We start from the raw sequence: 24600 nt of genomic DNA, 5'->3' as shown, positions 1-24600 counted from the left end.
GAAGCCACCAGGTTTTTAAGGAATTCTCCATTGTCAGCGTCTCCTTTTGGATTCTGGTTTGCACAGATGAGCACATGAATGTTGTTTTAATGATGAAATCAAACTCACACGATGAGCCTTTTGGCTTTTTGGCACATCTTTTTGGATTGCGTGGATATTTTCTTGATATTTTTTTTTTTTTATCTGTTTTTGGTGTTTTTTATTTAACTTTTTATATGTTATCATCCATTTGATATTGTGCAAATAAGTGAACAACTAACTGTAAAGTTCATGTGGTCTAAACAACAAAACTTTTGAAAAATTGTACACATTTTATCCCTGTTTGCATGTTCTTTGATATCAGGTATAACTTGTGGGTTTTCGTTGAACAAATGTGTAAAGATGTTTTTAAAGCAAGTCAAAGACACACTGAAGCACAGATGAATGGACTGAATTCCAGTGGAGGGACAGTAAAACAGTCGTCAAAAGAGACAAAATCCTGGAAAATGATCAGCGTTTACAAACAAAGACATGGTTTGGCTTTATGAAATCTAAATCTAACTGTGATCCTTAATAGAAAACGCACGAGAAGAAAAGACGGATTCAATATAGAGAATATAGAGAAAATGCTGCCCACGTGTGGTGTAGACTAACTGTGCAATCTGTCCGAATAAAAGCCAGAATTATCTTAATCTTATCTTATCTTAAATGTGATGTTTAACAGAAAATAAAAAATAGGTTTATTCTGCTTCAGCATGCATGTGGACGTACTGACCTGTAATATCAGGTCCTGACCACAAGAGGTCCTCCTTATGACAGGAAAGAGAGGCAGTAGCGGGTCACAACAGGTGACACTTTATATAAAACATGTCAGCTTCTTTATGGATTCATTCATTTATTTTTAAGTGACAGAAACTCTTAGAAAACCAGAGTTTACCACAGAGAAACTTTTTACAAATGAAAGATTCGCCTTGGATCTCACAGGATTAATGGACCCAACAGTTGGTTTGCGACGTTATGAAATGAAATTAATCACATTATAGAGACTCATGTCCAATAAATGTGTGTATTTTTTAATGGTGTTTATCATATCAGCTGATTCACTGGTTCCTGATGTTTGGCGCTGTGAAAGATTTCTGCTGATGAGTGTCGTTTTCAGTGAACTGCTCCTTTTTCCTGAAGTACACAACTCCACATATGGCCATCGTGTCTCCGCCCAGCTCCACCAGGCTCCCTCTGTCGTTTCTCCGCCCAGTGCTCGAGTGTGGACTGGAAGATAACAGTGGAAACTGGGCAGGGTTCGTCCGCACTTGAAAGCATCCTCGATGCGTGCGCAGTGGGCTTTCTCCTGTGAGAGCAGCTGCACCGATCCGACGTTTCCCTGCGCGTAATTCCGACTCCGTGTGCCACTCCTGGTTCCTGTGGGCGTTGCTGCGCTCATTCCGGCGGCGCTGCTCAACTTTGGGAAGTGCGTGGATTTGTTGTGAGAGCTGAGGAGGAATGCGCGGATCTGGGGGCTTCTCCTCTCGTGTTTCTTTCCTGCTCGGAACATTGTCGTGACTTCAGCCCACCTGCGTTGTCCTCCAGCCTCATCGGGCGTTTGTCTCCGGTAAACATGCAGCATGAGGTGTAGTTGCGCCTCTGCCGCTGACAGACTGTTTACCTGCGTTGAAACGGAGCGAGGTTGCACGTCGTTGCCTGCGCGGAGGCTCCATGGGTAACCGCCGTGCGTAACGCTGGCTCTCCATGGAGGACTGGTGGAGAAGCCGCTCATCGCAACCCACACTTTAAGGCAGTGAGTGACACTTGAAACAAGATGAGCCAAGACCAGAACGCCATATCCTTGACGGTACCTTGCTTCGGTGCGTGTCCCGGCAGGGAGAGCATCAGCGGTGATAGCACAAGCGGCGGAGGTGGCGGCGGCTCGGGTATCCCCGCAGCCGGGACATTCTGGCAGGACTCGGTGGTCAGCGGCGGGGGGCTCAGCCCGACCGCCGGGAGCTGCCCGATGGACAGCGGGGGCTTGCTCTCCACCGGGAAGTCGTCCAAAAGCAGGCCGGTGACGGTGGCCTATGTGGTGAACGGAGAGGCGAGCCAGCAGAACAACGCTGAGAGCATGGCGCTGCAGTGCCTGAAGGACGCCTGCGATACGGTGGGCAGCAAGCTGGAGACGGTGAACTTTGGTAAACTGGACTTTGGGGAGACCACGGTGCTGGACAGCTTCTACAATGCAGGTGAGTCAAACGAGGGGACCTTAATCCTTCGAAATCCAACCCGAGAAACTTCCTCCATCAGGTGAAGTCCAGCTGACTGACAGGCTCTGAGTATTTTGTGATAACTCACTCTACGTGTGATCAGTCCTGATCTTAAACGCTGCCTGTTTTACATCAATCATGTAAATGCATTGAACAGGATGTAACTTAACCTCTGCTCTCCATTATAATGATTAATCTATAAGATCAATCGCGCTTGGTGAGAGTCAGTCACCCCTGATGATGGCATGGCACAGGAATGCTTGCCTCTCAGTGTCAGGGGTCAAAGGTCACAGCCTTGTTGCATCACCTCTCCTGGAAACTGGCTGCCAGCAGAACAAGTTGCCTGAGCTCCCCAAACACAGCACACAGCTCTGCATGTCAGGGCTTGAGGCTGCAGCCTTCACATCCCAGATATTTCCACACTGCACTGAGCAAAGCTGGAGGTTATTGAGCAACAAAGCATCACTGGGGTTGTTTAATTTGCTCCACAAACGTGGGGGTGATTGCTATATCTCGCATAGTTTCCCTCCTCCATTGTGCGCCTCCGGTCCTGTGCCGGAGTGTCATGGGTTGCACCATGAGGCTGGACTTTCCACTGGAATCTACGAGCAGAGAAACAAACCTAAACCCTCTCACAGACTGAAAGCACTTATGTGTAGTAGTTGGCTCCTAATCCTACTGGAAATGTTCAGTTGTATAATAAACACTGAAAAAAAAAAAGGTATTTGGAGAGCAGGCCTTTCAGGGGTTGCGGTCAAATAAAAAGCAGCTGTAATGTACAGGAGCCAGGAACAGCAGCCAGTGTTTGCATTTCACTCAGATATTTGGGATCAGGAGATAATGCAGGAGTGAAACCACACAGCTCAGACGCTGATGGCTGCTGCTAAGAACCACAGAGCCTTTCAAAGAACTGCGTCTGAGCAAAATATCAGTACATAACCGTCATGTTCCCTAAACTCTATCAGACTCCGGGCGGCTGCTGTAGCAGCATAACTACAACTTTATTTGCACAGCGATAAGAAACTATGAAGACTTTCCTCAGAGGACTTTCATCCAGAGGACAAACATGAATGAAAATGTGAAACCTTTCAGTCTAATTTGTTTTCTGAGGCATTAAAATGAGTTTTCAACAAGGACAGCTGCACACAACAAACTCTGCTTGTACAAAGTGCAGAACAGAAATAATGTTGACAAGGACAGAATTTACCAGAAGTCTGGTTTTTGTAATTTGGAGGTCAGGTGATGTCTGGGAATCCAGGTTATAACTTTGCTAAATGTACCAAAAAGTGTAACTCTGTGTTGTAAAGAACTATTGTTTCAGCAGCATTTTAATAACCATCTGTTTAAACTGTTCATCAATCAGGGTCAATACATACTTTACTGATGCTTTACACATCAGATATAAGCCATAAACAGGAAGAACTTTGGGGTTGCCAGGCTGTAAATAATTTTTCTGGCTAAAACATAAATAAACGATGTTTATTTATTCATTTGAAAGCAGCACAAAGACGGTATATTTAATGTTTTCCCTCATCAGCTTCATTGATTTTTGTGAATATCTGCTCATTCCGAATTTGATGCAACACGTTTTAAGTAAGTTTTTTAAGGAGCAACTGAAGACTGGGAAAGATGTGGAACGCTCCAAAAACACCTTTAATTTCATTCTGACATGAAAATAAATAAATAATGGAAATCATCATTTAGTTGCAGCCGTAGCTCAATTTTAACCGAGATGCCTTAACATCTGTTAATCTCTAAATACCTAAACCAGTTTTTACTGGGATGTAACGCTAATGATTTTTCATTAACCATGAAATTACTTCAGTGAGATTAAAAAAAAAGCAAGTTCTGGTCAAGACAGAAGCAACAGATGACGAGAAGAAGCAGGTTGAGGACAAAAAGTGATTCGTAGATGGAAAAGTTGGTGGAAAATGGAGCGAATGTAGAGCAAAAACACACTTAAAATGCCCCTAATTGAGTTAAATTAATGGGTTAAATTGATGGTAATTGATGCCAAAGTGTTCCCCCTCAGACCGTCAGACCCCTTCATAATAAGAGCGTACCAGTGGGAGCAGACAGTTGTATACAGGTTTGCCGCTTGTCATAACATTGTGTTGTTAGTTGTACAAACACATTTAGTTCTCTCTTTTTTTCCTCAGTTGGTCGTCGTCCTCTGAGCTACTGTGGAATTTTCTCATAATTCACATGGGAGGGCAGAGGCATTTTCCCAGAAACACTGTGCTGCACTATCTGTTCAAACACACACTGCTTCATCCTCTTCCTGCACCAGAGATGAAGGCCAGACAACAAAAACGTTTAAACAATGAGCTCAGAGCCAGACTGAAAGTTTGTGGGCCGCTCTTAATTTGGAAAGATGATTTGCCAGATTCTGACGAGCTGTTCCCAACTGTCCTTAAATGTCCTCCCCGCATGATGCTGTGGACAAAGAGGACGTTTGGCTGAGAGATGGCAGAGGCTGATGGTCCAGCCTGCGGGCCGTGACACACAGGAAATGTTAGGAAAAAATGGAGATGCAGACATTTGCCAACAATAATGAGCAAACATATCTTATCATCAGGGGTTTTGTTCCATACAGCCCAGCTATTGTTCCTGGTATGAGCTCTGGTTTCAGCAAGCAAAGAGTTGAACTTCAACCAAACGTTGTTTTTATTATGAAATAATGTGTTTTTTCATTTTTACACTTGCTCTTTATTGACAAATGTCCATCGCACATTCCCAGAGCCCAGCAGGATGTCGTCAAAAACACAAAGATATTCAGTTTACAGTGATATCAAATTAACAAAAGCAAGAAATCCTCATATTTGAGAAGCTTGAATCAGTGAGTTTTTGAAGTGTTTATCGAAATATTTGCAAATCGACGTGTGCAAAGGCCTCCACACGCTGCTACACCGACACTGCAGGTTGATTCTATGTGTGGATCTAATGCTGTCGTGGATGCAGTTGTGTCCAATGGCAGCTTTGAGTCACGTCAGACTGAGCGATGAACGTCTCAAAAAACAAACACAGAATAGAAGCAGCGACGGCCACAAACTCGTCTGTCTGCACCGCTTCGAAACTGCAACCAAGCAGAAAACAAACAAACAACAACATGGAATCAGCGAGTGTGTTCTGCACCACCTCATGTCGTATTCGAGTTGACTGGTTGTGCACGTGTGTGTTGTGTGTATGATTTTCCTAAAAAACTATATAAGAAAATAAGTATAGACAAAGCTTCAGCCAAGAACAGTGCACAGGGCTGCAGGTGGAGCGCCGGGCTGAGGTCTGGGGGCTGTGCTCAGGTCTGGGGGCTTCTGGTGTCCTTCAGTCAGGCACAACTGACAAATCCTACTCATTCCACCTTTCATACATGTCGTGTGCAGTGGTGATAATCACTGAATCAGTCTCAGAGTTCTTAATCAACCAAAGATGATGCGTTTTTGCTGCAGTCAGAGGTTGATTCCAGTGGTCTCAATGAGAAGTTGTTTTTTTCTGGGTCACAAGAAAAGATCGACACGCTTGCGAGCACCTGTCATACTAGCTGTGGTTCGCTCCTCCATCTGGCCTGACTCATTGCAAGTCGGTACTGAATGCACACATTCACTAACTGAGCAAAGTGCACGATGGCTTGGTGTGATATTAAAGGGGGTCAGGCTGCTTCTGTTCTGCTGGCCTTGCCTGATTGCTGAAGTGCAGAGGGAGAATGAGTTCCTCTGTCAGATCTGTCTGTATTAGCTGGATTCTAGCAACTGTGAATGGCTGTTTCCGCGGCTGAAGATGCAACCAAGATAAAAGCCTTTGTATTTGGATATAATAATGGTGATGTAATGTAATGGCGCCGGTCCCAGAATCCAAATGATTAAATGTAAATGTTGTCGCAGGTAGCTGAGGATGCTGGAATAACAGCTCGGAAATCAGAGCCTCGCTGTGTGCTGAAGACATTTGTTCAGTGTTTTTGCTGTTGTTTCTCTAGATTTAGAAAAATGGTTATTTAATTGGCCCATCTGGTGCTTGAGACAATGAGTCAGGAGGATTCAGTGCGTATAGACGTTCCTCTTTTGATCACCTTGATAGGGGATCAAGTAAAACATGCTGAGAGGTTTTGATTGATGGATTTGTGACTTGGAGTGCGCGGCAGCAATTAAGTACGAAAAGTTAAATGGGCCTGCTCCATATGGTTCAAATGACATATTACCACGATAATTGCTAAGCTAGCTGCTCCTAGCCACCGCTAATGCAGCTTTTGTGTCTCTTGAGTTGAAAAGCAGCAGAAGTTATGTCAGACTGAAGAAGAGAGTGATAATAAAATCCACACTGATCCAGTCAAAGCATTTACAAATGATTTGTGAGGCAGGGAGTCTCCTCAGTGCCTGAACAACCTGTTTCAAAGCACCTCTTGCAGTGTTAAAAATGCGGCAGTTAATATTGGAATTTATCAGGGATCAATTGTACAGACTTGTGCTGTTCCCCCCGTATTAAGCGGGCTGGGTCATAGCTTTGGTATGCAGAGCTTTATCTCTCCAGTTGATCATTACACTGCATTACTGTGCAATTTACAGAGAGAACAATGGGTTTTTGAACAATTCCTGAGCACTTTGAAAGCAGCTTTGCCTCCGTCTGAGCGGTTGCTTGCCTTGTTTTTTTTGTGCTGAGAGCTGGACTCGCCACTCTGCCAGTAACACAGATACAACTCGCAAATTGTTTTCAGGTCGTCCACTTGTGTTTTTACTTTGGTTTTATATCGAGAAGGCTGAGAGAAGCACGCTGTTGAGTTCTGAGGCCGTCACGAGTGAGAACGTTGTTCAAAGCAGGTTTGCCACTGCAGCATTTCACTAAACGCCAAGTAAACACATTCATAGGTTGTATCTGCATTGCCTGCAGCGGCCCTTAACTGTTCAAACATTACATTTATATCATTATAAAGGCAGAAGAGAAGCTCCTGAACACTTAACTCTGTAGGTGCCTGAGCAAGGCCAGAGCTGAAACTAGTGGCTATTTTCATCATCTATTGATTATCAATCATTTCTTCAATGAGTCAAGAAATTGTTCAGTCTATAAAGTGTTCAAAAATATGTCAAATGCCCTTTGGAGATTTGAATTGGCCCGGATGTTTAGCTTGATAGCTTGCTAACTGTCAGTTAACTACTGTAGCATTAGCTGCTAAAGCTTGCTAGCTTAGTCAGTTAAGGCCTGTTTGTAAACTGTGGCTATTTTGTGGAGAAGTTCATGCTCAGGTCAAAGGAGGTATACCTGGATGGAACAACACAGCAAATAAGCTACGATAGCTTCCTCCATTTTGCATTGTCAAGGCCAACACTGTCAACACAGCATGCTAGTGGTCAACTGGCAGGAATTCACTTGTCAAAGTTCACCAACTTGATGAGAAATGGGCCTTTACTAACAATGGTTTACTTCAATGTACTGCAAAATTCTGCAACTATTAACATTTTTCTGACCTTTGCAGAAGTGGTAAATTTTCTGACATCCTCTATATGTGGTGTTATTTGGTGTTTTCCATGTGTCTTGAATGATATGGCTTTCATTCACAATCACAAGTATTGTGATAAGTAAAACAACACCTAAACCGTAGACCCAAACAGGCCACAGGTGTAATCCTTGCACAGCAGGTGAGGTCCTACTATGCACAGAGTCAACACCGCCGGGCGTCAGCTGACAGCCTTTTGTTGAGCGTCTCTGGATTCACCTGCAGAAGACTGTGCGCTCAGCTTCCCGACTGCTCTGAAATCCCATCAGCTGGCCCTCCGCTAAGTTGTTTATCCTCCCTCCTGTTTACTCTGCGTGCTTGGCTGCTCGTCAGTGGTTAGAGTGCACAAGGTCAGGAGGAATTAGCCCACAGGTCGCTCGCTGGCGTCTGGGGAAAAGTGGCTTCACCTCGGTGGGCGAGGTAGACAGAAACACAGTGTGGAAAACACATGCTGATATTTCTCAACAGGAAGCGTAGTGCAGACTCTGAATCGGAAGCTAACCGCTAACTGTCACGTTACGTCAGATTTCTTTCGTCTTTGCATGCAGACTAATTTATCCCCTGAATGCAGCATTTCAACATCACAAAGTGGTTAAGACGGTATTCATGATACACTATGAACATGCTGTAAGTGCAGTATTGTGCTGGATAAACCTCAGGGCAAATCTCTTAAGTGCTCCACAGAAAAATGACAGGAGGTGGAGACGCGGCGTATCAAAGCTCCCTGCCAGGTCTTATCAGGAGTTCATTTAAGGTGAAAGGCACCAGGAGTGGGTAGATGGCGTCTTTAGAAAATAGTGGAGGGTAAGAGAGAGTGAGTCATTTATCAGTTTGATGATAAGGTGCCAGTATGCAGCCATTGGCGCTAGCTACCCCAAAATATCAATAGGATTACTGTTGTATGGGAACGCCGCTGGGAAAAGTACAGCGGGAGCATTAACATGGAGTTAACGCTAAGTTTGAGGACAGTTCTTTTAATTTAATGGGGAAATGTTAAAATAATAGAGCTGGAAAACAAACACTGAGGATGCATTTAGGAGAAGCAGGAATACTGGTTTCTCCACCAACTGGCCTTTGGAAAGTGGTCGAACTGTTGTTTTCTCCTGCTGCATAAAACACACGCAGTGCCTAATAATGATTATAACCAAGCTCCAGCTGACAGACGCGTGTTTCTCATCACCCTCTGCAATAATCTTCTCACGTTTGCAGCTGTAGGCTGGTTTGGTTCAGTGTTTTCATTCAACACATGCACCTCACGAGGTCAGAGAGTGCATCGGATGCAAAACTGTGTGTTTGATGAAAGTAAAATGAGGGTGGATGTGGGAAGGTGAAAAACCTTTTTTAGATGGTGACAGAAAAATAGTTTCATTTTCCTGAGCCTATGTAAAGTAAGAGCTGTGGGGCGTGAAAGTTTAGAGTTCCTTCCTTTATTCCTCTCATACTTGTACCACTTTATTAGTGGGTATATGCAGGATTTTCGGCTACAGCCATGCTAACTGTGCTAGCGCTGCTTTGAGGTGATGCTAACAAGCTCACCATGACAATGCTAACATGTTGGTGTTGAGCAAATACAGCGTTTACCATGTTCACATGATGAAGTCAGTAATGATGGCAGATAACAAGTTAAGGGGCGATCCATCCAATAGATGTTGAGACATTTCAGTTAAAACCACAAACGTGAACCTCATGGTGGCGCTAGAGGAAAAATCAGTAAAGACGTTATGATTCATTGTGAGGGAACCATGAATTTGGGAACAAAGTTTCATGGCAAAACATCTAATAGCTGTTGAGATATTTCAGTCTGGACCAATCGACCGGCATTCTGTCTGAAGGCCAAATAATCCTTCAGACCCTCAGCAAGCAGCTTTACACACTGATGTCGGACACAGTTTGCACAACAGTTTTAGGAATATGGGCCAACAGTATGCAGATTTTATTCAGCTGTGCTCATTTGTTTCTGCTGTTTTAGATGGGAAAGTCTCATCTGTTCCACTTTCCAGGACGTTCAGGTGAATTTTTAAACTAACTCCTGTTCAGTGCAGCTTTTTTTCGCTGCAGCATTATGCAAATAAGCAGCTGCTCCTCAATCCTATCATGTGAGGGAACGGAGATGAGATGGGAGCGTTGTTTAGTCGGCATGTATACAAATCCCTCTTGTTTCAGTGATTTCTGTTTCGGTGAAAAAGCAAGCAGGAAGTAAATCAGGCAGGGAAGTCGGGGCAACTTGCACAGCAGCAGGGGTTTCTCCCCGTGTGCCTGTCAGCCGTGGATGAATTCACATTTTGTTCTCGGCTCTCTTCCCCCTCGGGGCCATGGCACCACAGTTTGTAAAATCTCTCGTTGTGTGAAAAGGCAACTAAGTAGAGCAGAGGTAAAAGAAAAAAAAAAAACGGGCCACTCCAGGAGAAAGGCACAACTGGTTGGTCTCATTTCCTGCATCATGGCGTATTCAGGGCTTGGGTTCATTTCTTTAGAGCACTTGTGTCTAAAAATAAAGGAAGCATTAATCTCTGTGCTGGGCAGGGCATCTAAACTACAGAATGACCATTGTCTGGTGTTTCCCATGCTACCCTCTGGGAGTAGGGATGTATTTGTAGACAGAAATGCTCCGCTGAAAGACTTGTATGGTGCTTTTCTTCCATTCCCAGGGTTGTTTTTTGGGGAGAATGTCACCACTGGCTGTTTATACCTTATGTGGCTTTCTGGCCTCTCATGTAGCCGAACCTGATTTGGAATTCATTATAGATGTTTGACCACTTCTGGAGACAGTTTCCACTGCGCCTTTCAGCTGACAGCGACACATGTGCACGGAGATATGTGTTCTGTGCACGTGTTTGTTCTCCTTTCATCGGTTTACTGAGAGTGTGGTGAAGGAGCCGTTGGCGCGTTCAAGAAGCAAATAAAAGATCCAAACGGCAACAGTAAAAACGTCATTGTGCATGAGTAATGGCGTCTCCCTGAGGGATGAACATGCACCACCTTGTTTTTGCCTGGAGCTGTTGCACCACGACTTTGTGTGATCTTAAAAAGTTTGCAAAAATTTTGCTTTGAGCAAAACCAGCTTCCAAAAGAACTCAGAAAAATTGCGGTATGATAAGAACACCAGGACGTGACCCAGCAGAGCTGTATTAAAGTCATTTCAGGAAGACCCTGCAGGTGAGTCATAAGCAGATTGAGGTCAGGTGGCACAGCTTTTGGTTGGGGTGTTTTAGCAGGTCAAAGCTTGACTTAAAATATGAAAGGAAAAACATTGAAGTCACATCTCAAATTCAAATTTTTTGTGACAAAGTGAAAGGTATTTTTTTTTTCACTGCTAGTGCCACTATGGAGCAATATTTTGATTACCAAGCCTCTATTTGTTTGTGTCTCATGCTCTACTTGCAGACTGTATATATGTACATATAGATAGAAATACATATATATATATGTATGTAGATAGAAGGATAATTAGCTAATAAGTAGTCAATGTCAGCTACTGAAGGAACAGCAGTCTGTGATGACAGGTAGTAACGGGCTTAGACATGCAGCAGTATTCGAGCAAAAGGGAGGAAATAAGCCAGTCAAACAATACATGCACAGAAACAATAAAAGCATACAAAATGGCTTTGCAAATGTGACGACAGAAACGCATTCAGCACCTTTGTAATGCTCGAGTGCTCTTCGATGAGTAACGCCGAATGTAAACATAGCTGTGTTTGTTTGCGAGGAAAATCCACGGGGCGTTTTTGAGTCTGTCTCGAGTCCAAGTCTCAAGCTGCTCTGTTATCCTGCATGTCGCCTCAACCTGACAGCAGAGCAGCATCCTCCGTGGCAGGAGTACAAGAGGTAATCATCGTGCAGCTACCACGACACGCAGGAACGCAACAACTCAGCTGTCTGGACGTTTGGCACACAATTTAGACATTATACTACCCAAGCTTCCTTTTGAAGGGGGAGGAAAAAGAGTCCTTGAGTGAGGGAAATGACTTCAGTGGAGCTCGGAGGCTGTATTTTCTCTGTCCTCTGTGTGGGACAAGCTCCAGGGAAATGCTCCTGCTGTACTCCATTCCCTCCCCCTCCATCAGCCATACGGGGCCAAACCTCGGCAGCAGCACACTGAGGCTTTCACTCCAGTCTTCTACAGCCTCGCAGAGTCTCCATGGCTACAGCATCTTATGTGTAGCTGTTACGTAATTGATTGTAACGAGTGCTTTATTTACGTGCTGTGCCCGTCCTGTTCCTGCCCACTGAGAGTCAAGCACAATAAAACTGCAGGCCTTCACAGCTGGCCCCTCAGTGACCAATGTAAACAGTGCCGTCGCAAAGTAATTGCAGTGCTTTTAGCATTCCAGCGCAATGCCATTTTCACAAACATGAAGTGTTATTAGGCGAAAAAAAGGGCACATACCTGCACATGCAAACATTTTAGCCTTCCCTTAACCTGCAAGGGAAAACACATTATATGAAATATGCTGTGGCCCTCTAAGAGTGGTAGAATAGGTAGAAAAAAAGCTAATTATTTGCACATAAGATGCAGCTGCTTTGCTGGTAAATATGGAGCCTGTTGTAATTATTTGGACAAAAATTCAAGTTTTGCTGACAATGCAAATTTTATTTTTTAATGCAACATTTTTACCTAAATAAAAGGTTTGGAGATTTTTCATAAGGCACCTGAAAATGTGCTGATATCCAGTTGGACACTCTAAAATATCAAAGTAGGTTGGATAACAGAGGAAGAGGAGACGTCAAAGTCAGCTGGAGGATTTCTGCACCATTTCAAAGACTCCGAGCGACTGTGTGATGAGTTTGAAGTGCTGCTTTGTGTTTTCTGTTTAAAAGGGCTTTTGTTCCTAATGCAGTTGAATTTTAAAGCTTGAAATCGTAGTTTTCCCTCTTTCATTTACAGTTACCAAGTGGATATAAGCATGTATTTTGCTGAAACGATTAGTCAATCAATGGATTATTGGATCAGCAGAAAATCAGCAACAATTATGACTAACAAAGTGCTTCTTCCTGTTTTTTATCCAGAGAAATATTTGGTGTTTTCAGCTTCTCAAATGTGAGGATCTGCTGCTTTTCTGTATTTTTATGTCACTGTAAACTATCTTAGCTTTTGTGTAGGTTAGACAAAATAATTTCAGTTTAATTCAGTTTCTATTCCATCAGGGTAATTAAAGCTGCTCTCCTGAGCTAAAGCTTCACTCAGTAGCTCTTTTCCAGGTGTTTGGTGAGACATCTGAGCAGCTTCAAAGCATCTGTTTTATTCTGTGAGGGCCACTGTTTGCTCTGAAGCTCAATAAATTAATCGGAAAATACAGATTTTTGCATTAAAATTTGCTAAATTCACGCTGCCAGTGCTAGCTTTTTTTCTGGGGTTTTCCACTTGCTCAGGCGTCGTCACTCCATGTATAAGCTGAAGCTGAAGGAAGCTGCGTGACGAGGTTGAAATCCCTCGAGAAAAAGCTAGTAAGTGAATATTTAAATCACACATACGTGTTGCCAAGGTCAAGATTGAACCTCCACTCTCAAATCTAACTCATCAATAATGAATATTGTATAGTCGTGTTTCTGTACGCCATATCCAGCTTTAGGGATGTATGCGGTCTCAGTGTTGTTCGTAGCTCAAGGCTGTTGGTACTGACTGTTTACATTCCTCAACAGCCCACACTCATTAAAATAGATTTCTTGGTGTACAAATGCATGCTCTACATTTGGCTCCGAGCACAGGAGACAAAGACAAAAGACACTTTGAGCTGCTGAAACAATCCATATCCACTCCAGCAGCCTCCAGTGCCATTGTGATGCTGCTGCCATTGTAATATTGAGCAGCCCCCTCCCCACCCTCTCCAGGCAGAGCACACGTAACTGGTGGAGGCACTCAGGGGAGGGCTGAGGAGGATCCATACCAGAGACACCAGAACAATTCCCAGTGAATTCATGCAGCTCTTCACTCCCCTTCGCCCTCCCCTCTTCTCCCCCTCAGAGGCGCTGCTGGGCTCGAGGAACCTGCAGCAGGCCGAGCACTGCTGAAAGCCAAACAGTGTGCGAAGCATTGAAGCGTTTTTTTCCTCCTCTGCTTTGAGCAGTAGGCGAGGGAATCAATTTAGTTTTGGTCAACAGTTGCAGGTCCACCCGTAGGAGGTGTAGCAGGATTATGAGGGCATCACTATGCATGTTTTGGTCCAATTTGAAGCATCTCTCTCCGGTGTGGACTGCCATGGCTGTGCTGCTGTTTTTAGTTGACAGCAACAACAGCTGAGGTGAGCACATGTGATCAGGTGGCAGGGCCTGTAGAAAACAGTGACTGGATGACTCAAGTTACTCTGCTACTGCCTTTACGCAGCCTTCTGTCAACACTATGTTGGCAGATCTGCTGTTAAGTTGGCACGCGCTCAGTCGTGCCGTTGCATTGGTAAGCAATCACGACATCTGAACGCTCTCCAGAAACATTGAGAGGCTCTGCTGTTGAAGCCTGCACAATCACAGTCCACTGTTTGTATGGTTTTCCCACTTCTGTGCTGTTTGTTTCCACAAATTTGAGATTATTATCCTTAATATGGCAAGACGCCCATCATGACACAACTGGCAGAGCACAAAACACATTTTGGATGTACCCTGTCATTACTGGAGGAGTGTGACATTTTGTTATGGTGTATTCAAAACATGTCTACAGTGCTTTGAAGTGTGAAGCACTTCCTCCTTTGGTTTGTGTAGTCAAACGCTCAATAGCATTCAGTGCCGTTCATTATACAGTGTTTGGTCTGTTAGACATTTAACCAGGACTGCAAAGAACATTTATTTTCATTGAGTCATCCGTCGATTATTTCTTTATTAATCATTTTATCTATAAAATACCAGGAAATAGTGAAAAATTCTTCATTTTGTTAGATCAGCACTCCAAAAATATTGTTTATGTTTAGCAGGTTTACCGTGTGTGTTAGCATGCTAACAGTAGCTACAACAACAGAGCAAAGCTGAGGTTGATGGGAATGTTGAAGTGTTTTGTCATGAGCCAGATGTTGGAGTTGTTCAAATTTGGACCTGATGACAGTGTGACATGGTGGCATTTTAATTCTATTAAGGAAATACCATCCTGTTTGGAGGGTTCAGTTGAGTTCAGTTCAGCTTCAGTTGATTGCAGGGAGATAGATCGACTAACATTAATATATGTTCCCCCTGTTGTTTTAGATGGGCCAGCTGTGCCTGTTTGGCCCACCCACAACGCCACACCTGAAAGAAATTCATTGGATCGCCAAAGTCATGTGGGTTCATCCTCTAGACGGGCTGACATTGCCACCCGTAGAGCCGAGCCGCTAACATGTCTGAGAATGACTCCGTCGATTAACTGACCAAACATCTTATCTCTACCTTTACATACACTCTTTGTTCGGGCACAGATAAGCTGAGAACTGCAAGTCTTGTAGATGAAATGAAGGATGAAAGTGGTTCTGTGTGGCTACCACTGTATTCAACTGGTTCTTCTGGTTTTACAGAGTTATTGTTCAGTAGATGTGCATCGACTGAAAAACTTCACACCGGCGACATCAGATTGGAGTGTTGTCAGCTCTCGGGGGTTTTGTTGTGAGTACAGAGCACTTAGCAGAACTGATTGCTCCTCTCGACTCTCCCGACAGAACAACACTCACTGGTGTCTTGCCCTTGCACGCTGCGTTCCTTATTCATCACCTGCAGTGGCCTTGCCCTATGACAGCAAATATTTCACTTGGCTCAGATGTAGTGTGAAGCAGGTGAGGCTCACAGGCAGAGCAATGCCAAGCTACCCCACCCGAGTCATCGCTGCACCTTAAAAACACGACCGCAGCCTCTTTTTTTCCTCAGAAAATAGCTGTTTGTAACACTGTTGCCTTTTAACGGCCCGTCTGCATTAAAAGTCTGGTTGCGATGTAATATTTATGGGGTCTCCTGCCAGCAGAGAAATGAGACAAGCTAATCTTTTATTCATCAGCCAACCTGCGCTGTCTGGATGTTGACAATCAGTCGCACCTTATGTGCATAAAGTAAGAGCACCGGAGAACCTAAACAGCCTTTTATTCAGTGTTTGCTCGGGATTGTGAAGGTCTGCAGCAGCATGCAAAGTGTTTGTCAACTTAATATCCAGTAAACTTCATTGAAAAGTGGCCACGTTTTTCCAGTGCAAGCCAGTCAAGCCTCGGTTCGGACTTTTAATGACAGATGATGTGCGAGCTCACTGAGGAGATATCAAATGCGTCACAGATATGGAAGTAACGAGCGGTTGTTAAGAAGAGGTCAGTGAGCGTGGATTAAGGTGTACTTTCCCTCTCCGCCACATGCGTCAGAAAGTGAAACCTGACTGGCGCTCAGTCACAGAGCAGGCATCCTGATGTGAAGTTGCCAGCTGCTCACCCGGAGAACAAAAACCCTCTTGATATTTCGCATCACTGCACAGAGCCGCGGAGCTTAAAATCCCTTATATCCTGTCCTCTGCCCACTTGGCTGTAATGAAAATGTGATGCTGTGTTTTTTCAAAGCTCGTGTGGAGGAAGGGGTTGATGATGAGAGCCTCTGGGGCCGGCAACAAGTGCCTGCTTCCTGGTTGGATTTGCATGTGCTGATGATGAGCGGCGGGGAGCTGCGTGGCCCCTCATCACAGACGGCCGCTCTCCACCAGCCAGCCGGCCTCTGATTGGCTTCTCTGTGCAGCGTTGTGTTGGCATGCAGCCACAGAGCCGCTGAATTACAGCGACCGTTGGACGTTAACTGTGCATTCTCATTGTGAGCGCTCGCACGGCTGCTTTGAGTAATTTGTTCTGATGGTTTCGGTAGCGATAGAAGCTTTGATTGCATCAGCTGCATCCGGTCATCGACTCCTTTTACACAAAATGTATTTTTCACTGTTTCTGGTCTTGCATAGATTCGATGAGTGCACATAGTGCGATCAGAGCTGCTTTTAAAGCTGCACTAATAGATTTTTTTGGGCCGCGAAAAAAGCTGTGAACACAAAACTGACGTATTATCCCCATTATAGTTTTTATGGCCAATGTGTGAGTGAACTGGTGCCTATTTACACATCCAGCAGATACAACAAGAGCTTTCATTTTGGGTCGTGTTTCTGTCGTCCAACAAATAGAGGTCCATTTTTCACTCTCGTTTTAGCTCTGTTTTGGTCTCCTTACGCTCCTGAGGGAGATATCTTCCTCTTTAAATGCTCCTCAACAGCTGCTCTGTAACTTTAATTTGATGCCGTGGAGGCAGTGAACAGCAGGATTATCAGAGTCCTTTTGCCCTCTGTGGCTGGAAATGATGCTGACACAGTGAAGTCACAGGAAAATCCAAACAAATGAGACGCGAAAACGCGACATAGAGCTGAAATGTGATCATTTTCTATAGATCAGTCACTACGAGCAACCACTTTCACATTTCATCCATTTTGAATGCAAATATTGATTAGTGTACCTTTAAGTATTTTGGGGAAAGTCCAAGCCAAGTCTCAGGTCTTAATGAGGATATGAGTGTCACACCATAGGAACATTTCAGTGGACAGGCCCAAAAAATAATTATACAACCATGATTCTAAAGAAGTAAAGCATAAATAAAAACAGAATGTGATAATCCTTTCTGACTTTTACTCCACTGAAAACAGCACAAAAACAACATATTTAATGTTTGACCTCATCAGCTGCACTGATTTTTGTAAATATCTGCTGAATTTGATGCAGCAACACGTTAAAAACACGTTGGGACGGGAGCAACTGAAGACTGGGAAAGATGCTCCAAAAACACCTGTTTGGGACATTCCACAGGTGAACAGGTTGATTGGTTGTTTCATGCTTCTTTGTGAGTCTCCTGATGTATTTTTCACTGTTAGTTCTATCTGTGAAGTGCAAAATGGAGAATAAACTGGTAACACGTGAAAATAACATGATTCTCCTGTTCAAACCCACCAAGACCGCTTCGCAGAGGCACTCAGACACAATTGGCAGTTTGTCCAAATAGAACAGCCACTCGTCTGACATGCTTCCAGTGCTTACGTTGCCCTATCGACTCAAGATGACTGAATATTTTAGTGCTTTCCTTCAGTACCAGGCCACCGACTCTGATGGGCCCCGAGCTTTCAGGCGCCCGTGATGGGTAGAAGACTCGGTGGGCTTGCTGGATAAGAGGTGCTCTGCTGTTAAGCTCACGTGGTGTGTTTGTTGACACAGAGAGGTGGGTAGTTGGAAACAGATGAGAAAAGCAGGGTGGGGCGTTATCTCTGTGACTCCCTGAGCTCCTCTGTCATTACTGGAGCGCGGCCACCGGCCTGATTTGTTTCTGTTGTTATCAGCGGTGCAAGGCGGCCTCAGGGACAGCGTGTCCAGCCCCACCTCGTGTGTGGGCCTCCATAACCTTTATGTATGTGTTTAATGCTACACACCCATCACAATGTACTTTAAATGCAAGACTTGAGGGTTTATAGGCTGTTGGCTTCTCATATGGCATTTGTATGTTATGGTTGAGCTCAGCAGCACATCTGAATGAGCTCTTTGGTTACACAGCAGCCTGTTATGCTACCATAAGCTCTTGGTTCAATGCTGGGAACTCTCCACCCCTTCACCAGACGCCGCGGTCCCTGCCGGCTTGAGTGACACTTGGCAATATTTACTCCTATTGACCTATTGATCCAGATCATGTGCTCGAGTCCAGCTGCAGTCAGTGTATTTGTATTCGTCGGTAGAGTTGAAAAGGTGGGTGAAACCTCCACCTTCCATGGAAATGTTCTGTTTCTCAAAACAGAATTCTGAATTAGCTCCACTCGTCTCTCTGACACAAGAATCTATAGCTCACAGTGAGACGGTAAAGGCTGCTGCGAACATGACCTGTAACAGCTTGTAATACAAGCACACAAACATGATTGTGATAGATTATCCGTCCATTCACCTTTGACCTCAGAGCTGTGTCTGAACAATAAAGAACAATAAAAGCCAATCCATGTTTGCTTTAATGAAAGGCCATCTTTGATATGATGCATGCTGTCTGATCATTGGTGGTGTCTCATAATGACTTTTGTGATAACTATGTAGAGGAGGTAAGTGGTATAATTTATTTTACAATATCAGTTTAAACAGATTTTTCACTATATGGCCAAAAGTATGTGGACACCACGTCAGCAGTCTTTAGCTCTTGGGCTGTTTGGAAAAGGCCCTTCAATGAGTGTGCTTCCATCTTTTTTGGGACGAGTCTTTCCTGTTTCAGCGTAGCAAAGAGGTGCATAAACAAACGGTCTTCCCGGCTCCTTGACTAGCCTGCAGCCAATTGTCATCTTCTGGCGTCTTTCTGTTGACTGTCAGTGCTCTAAAATTCACTTCAGTTTGTTTGGCGGCCATGGGCTGTATCTGCTTTACTGCTGGTCTTCAAAAACGTGATATTTTGAACGATTTACACAGTATATAAACATAAAGTGGAAAAAGTCCTTCAGGTGTGGGCCTGATAGGATACAAATCGCTGACTCTGCAAAGCATCGGTGTTAATCTTCACTCAGAGGGCTGACACCTAACGCCTGTACCTCTCGCCATCAGACATAGCGGTTGTGGAGATGACAGATGCCTTCCGCCAGCCCTCGCTCTTCTACCACCTGGGAGTCAGAGAGAGCTTCAGCATGGCCAACAACATCATCCTGTACTGCGACACTAACTCCGACTCCCTCCAGTCCCTGCAGGTAAGCCGGCGCGATGAGCTCAGACCAGGACAGTCCCTCATCGCTTTGACATGTGAACCAAACACACACAAGAGCGGCGATTAAAGGCTATATTTAGGAGGAGGCGGGGAATTGACAGAAATGTAATTTGGTGCCAGCGCCACAGAAACGCGTCAGTAATTTGATGGAAGGAAATGCCTTTATGAAGCGGTTTGTGATAGGAAGTCAGCAGCGGCCTCATTTAGTGCTGGGAATTCAGGTCACGGCCCAAAGAACAGGTGGGTCCTGGTCCAGGTGCTGGTCCTCGTCATTGGAAAATAGAGCATTTTGTAACGTTTTTGCCATTTTTTTGTGAACCGCTGCATTTATACTCATAGTTTAACGCAAATGTGGATGCAGGTGCAGACAGAAATATTCACATGTACTTTAATGAGCATTTTCTGTTAATACTTTAAGGATTATTTATCAGGTCCGCATCAAACCAGGGATGCTGCAATCATGTCATCTTATCCACTAGACCACCAAGACATTTTCCACTAATACAATAATAAATTCAGCACATGCTGCAGCTGAGGCATCCTTTTGAGCTCTTTTGTTTGGCTAATGCTCACTTGCTATTTTATATTTATGCTGTAGAAATCTGCAATGAGACTAACGATACTGTGACTTTCATGGGCTGAAATCCAAAATCCCTCCAACAAATTCTGGTTGAGTCAGCGTATGGCAGCAGTCTTATAGCTGCTGTGTGGCCGACCAGACGTAGCTCACGCAGGCGGAGGCCCATGCTTAACACGTTTAAAAACTCCTGCTGTGGGCGACTTGTAGCAGAGGAACACTGAAGCCTTTATGGTCGCTTGTTTGCACAGTGAGAGGATTTTTATGGCGGCTGGGCCACACTGTATGGTTAACATACAGTCCCCTACACCCTGCCAGGAGAGTTTATTGTCTAGATAAATGACATAAAAGCTAATTAGCATTCTCTCCTCTGATATTTCTGCCCTTTAAGCGCTAAAAATGGTGTCTGAAGCCATTCTTTCTTAATGTAAGCTGGTGCCTAATAGGAGATTTTCCTTCCTGTGGTTTGTCGTGGTGCCCGCCCGCCTGACTCTGCGGTCGGCTAACTGCGCCTCGTTCTGCCTGAAAAGACCACTTCTCTCTGGTGGTTTCCTCTGATCGCTATCAGGCTGCTGAATTGTTTCAAAGAGTTCTGTTTTAACGTCAGGGGCTTTCTTCAAATACTGAAACTCCTTTTAAAAAATACACCAAATGCTTGAAGGGGCCTTTGTGGACTGAGTGTACCCATGCTGGTTATGCTTCTTTTCACAGCAGATTTGTTTATTTATTTTACCTTATTTTTTGCTTTTTGAAGAATAAAAATAATCTGCACAAGCAAATACAGTTAATTCGCTAATGATTAAACCTCAAAGTGGATCTTCATCCACACAGCCAGCAATTGTGTCATTAAAGCACTGATGTGACACACTTGAAGTAATGCAGTATTGATGTTGTGCAATCACTAATGATTGCCTCAGTGAGCAGCAAATATTAGTGATGCCCTGTGCCGTGTAATAGAAATGTAAATAAAAGCCTGTTGGTCTCTGCCTCCAGCATATGGTGAGAGGAAAGGCACTAAAATAATTTCTCTATCTCTGGTTAGAAGATGTGTGTAGTGCATGAGCGTGATGCTAAATTAAAACTGACAGTGCAGTAATGCCAGAGTTAGAACGTTAGAAGCTTAGATTGCTCTAAAGTTGCGTGTTACACTTATTTTAAAGACGGGTGGATTGATAAAATACAACTTCAGCTGCAGAATATCTGACTTCATGCAGCACGAAGGTCTCAGTATGCTTCAAACAAACTGCATCTTAAGGCAAAGATTATGTTTCAGATGGCCACACTGACGGCAGAGCGAGAAGCTGGCTGTCATAGAGAAGAGCAGGACTCCTAACGGCACACACTTACAGACGTTCTCTCATCAGAGACATTCGTGGTGCTGCACTCTGCTCTGAGTGATTTAATGACGCAGTTTTGTGACGAATGAAAATGTCTTTGAGAAAGTTCAACCTACTTTCACAGCTCTGCACACCTACAGCAACTAATCACTGCATGAAGTGGGCGTGATTGTCGGATTGTGGCTCGTAAAGTTACAAAATTGCCAGACAAACCACCACAAAAAGGGGCTTCAGACGCTTTAAACGGCTTAAAGTGCTTCATGTGAAGCATGCTGAGGCCTTGAGTGAGGTTTGCATTCAGAGGAAGTGAAGCCAGACTAACAGCAAAGTTTTTATGCTTTTGACTTGTTAAGACACTGAAATTTAGCTTTTGGAGGTTTTAAATGTGCAAATGATGAAATCAAACTCCACCTTTTCATAACCGAAATGTGTCGTTAAGTGGCCTAATGTAAATCATAGTCCGTGCAGCTTTCACTGTAAGCAAAGCCTTAATGTCTAACAAACATGTTGGATGCATTTCCTTCCTCATAAAATATTTTTAAACCTACATTGCTTTTGTCAGCTTCTGTCCTTCTTCCTTTACTTTACTGGAGTTTCTACTTTTTACGATGGATTACTGCCACCAGTTGTTGATAAATATTGCTGTCTCAGATATGATGTGCTGGATTTGATTTGATTTTTTAGATTTTTATTCTGTCACTCAGTGTCCAAAACAAAATGTTCTTGTTAAATCTCTAACTGTATTTTTCTCTGCTCGTCTTTCAGGAGATAATTTTCCAGAAGAACACTGTAAGTACACAAAGCAATCTATTTTCTTTTCCCCCTCGTCTTTGCCTTTCACACATTACTCACCCATTGCTCACACATCACACATATTGTCTGCTGCAAAGAATATGCTTTTCTACAGCGTGCAGGGAGCGCGGCATTTAACACCTTATGTTTCTCTTCTTGGTGTTATGAAGGTTGTGCAGCTCGCCTTTGTGTAGAAGTGGATGAATGTTTCACATAAATGTGAAATGAAAACCTCTTCTCTTCCATTATCGAGATGTTTTTTCTCAGTTGACGGCTGTTTGACGAGTTACAGTGACTGCATGGGCAAGATCTGCATAAACACACACGAGCATTTTGTAAATTTGGCTTGCAAAAGGTGCAGCATTCAAATAAGGTGCTGCCCTAAAGTGGAGGAAATCCTGTCCTTCACTGACTCACACTTTGCTTTAGTCCCTAATTTAATCTTGAGTTGATTGAGGCTCAAACTTATGATTTGTTAATAAGTCATTTTTAGCAAATATATACCATGTTTTAAGTTAGAAATGTGCATTGTTGAATTTGTGGCAGTGTCTCACAGCATGGAGGTGAAAGCCAGTAGTGTTTACCACCTGTGAGTCCTGTTACAGCAGCAGGTAGCTTAGTGGGTTCCTAAATGACTACTGTTGCTGCATCAGTGGAAGGATGTTTTTTGCATAATAAAATGTCAGAAAATTGAGGAAAATGCATATCACAGTTTGAGGTGGTGTTTTCCAATAGCTGCTTGTAATCCAAATCTCAAAATATAGTAATGAAACAGAAAAAAGCAGCAGTTCCTCTAATTTGAGAAGCTGGAAGTAGCAAATGTTTTGCTTGATAAATACCTTTAACAATGATTAATTGCTCAAAATCGTTACTGATTAATTTCCTGTTAACTGGACAAACTCTGCACTAGAAAAAAGTGTGATTAAGGCACAAGAGCAAGCTGATTGGTGTCCAGGAGTCCATGTTCAGGAGTGAGACGAGAGGCTTAGCGCTCCTAAGTGGCTTTTCAGAGTGGAAGGAAGTGGCATGAAACGTACTGATCTCTGACACTGACTTCACTGTGTGAGGAGAGCAGATTATCACTCGCAGTACGAGAGCGTGAGTTCACTGATCTCCCCCATATGCACTCACTGTCTGCACTAAACTGCCCTCTGCACTGGTGCATGCGCCCTCTGTGCACATCGAAGTGCACTTAAAAGTATAATATCTGCACAGTTTTTGATTAGTTTATTACATTTTCCATCCATTTGTCTGCATGCACCATGATTGACAATATCTTTATATCAGTTTAATCCATTTCCTTCCCATTCCCATGGAAGCATTACAGCTTTTCAGTTTAAAGTACATTTTCAACATCATTGTATTCATATATATGTATACAGGACACAAGAAAACCTTCAGCCAATAGCAAACATCCACAGTGGTGCCATCAGCACCTGCCTCCTGCAAGCCAACACTCAGGCCAAAGCATAACAGCCTACTGTAGTCTGTGAAATTGATATTTACACTCAAACTTATCAACAAATCCATAAATTAGAGCCCTCTTATTTTCTGGGAGCAACCCAGATTATATGTAGGCACTATTTATTTATAAACTAGAGAAGGAGGCAACAACGTGCACACAAAACGATCAAAAATGCTAAGTCATGCTAACCCTTGACCAGCTCAGTTAGCCTGTCAAGTTCTCCATTTTCTCCCAAGACACATATGCAACAGTAATCACGACAGATTCACCACTTCAATTCAGTTATTTATGACTTATCATGGCTTCACGCATGATGTGATGCTAAAAAAACCTCAAACCAGACGAGCGAGACAAAGCTGCTAACGTTGCTCTCACTTATTGGTTACCATGGAGTCAGGTGTTTCAGTCCTGAACAGGATTTTTTTATTGCATAATAAATAGAAATACATATATAAATAAATAATGTAGCAGCAGTAGTTAATGATGTGCACCTTTGCTTTGTTAGTAAAGCTGGTTACTGCTGTAGCCTGTAAGCTGAGCATGCTAACATCTGCAGCTTACTGTAGAGCAGATAAATACACTCCTTGATGCATTCCTCACAATTTTGCTCTTGTGTTTGTCTTGAGGGAGAAGAAAAGACACAACTATGTGGAGAAATCCAAAGCCTGACAGGCCTGCCTGCCTGGTTACAGTTGCTTAGCTCGCATTCAGCTGCCCTTTAACTACAGCTCCCTCTGTGCTGATGCAGTTCATTTCTGCCATTCGAACAAATGTTTTAAAATACAATCTGCAGGTGCAGAAGTATGTGATTATCCTCTGCTGTTACAAAAGCACATGCTGTTAATTGTCTTTAACTAAGTGCATTTAACTACCCACCATGAAAGTGGAAATCCAGGTAATTAGCCTCTGTTGGTGTATAACTAATTACTGTAATCGCATGCATATTGCCTCGTCTGTGTCGGTGTAAATTCTCTGACTGTAGCTACCCACTGACTTGGTTCAAATCTGCAGTTGCAGCTGAAAGGAGCTTAAAGGCAGAA

The 24600-nt window shown here is 43.6% G+C and overlaps 1 protein-coding gene across 1 annotated transcript in view; it reads left to right on the top strand.

Annotated features, from left to right (window-relative positions):
- The first annotated feature begins 1158 nt into the window (after positions 1-1158).
- map3k5 (mitogen-activated protein kinase kinase kinase 5) overlaps positions 1159-24600 on the top strand; it is a 63050-nt gene continuing 39608 nt past the window's right edge. The window contains exons 1-3 of the mRNA XM_076756037.1: positions 1159-2213; positions 19233-19372; positions 22069-22092. Coding sequence (XP_076612152.1) covers positions 1796-2213; positions 19233-19372; positions 22069-22092 — 582 coding nt within the window. The 5' untranslated portion in view covers positions 1159-1795. The remainder of the gene's footprint in view (positions 2214-19232; positions 19373-22068; positions 22093-24600) is intronic.

Source organism: Chaetodon auriga, chromosome 18, assembly GCF_051107435.1.
Source record: "Chaetodon auriga isolate fChaAug3 chromosome 18, fChaAug3.hap1, whole genome shotgun sequence".
NCBI lineage: Eukaryota > Metazoa > Chordata > Actinopteri > Chaetodontiformes > Chaetodontidae > Chaetodon > Chaetodon auriga.
The sequence above is the reverse complement of the archived record's forward strand: the minus strand, read 5'-3'. Positions and strand labels throughout refer to the sequence as shown.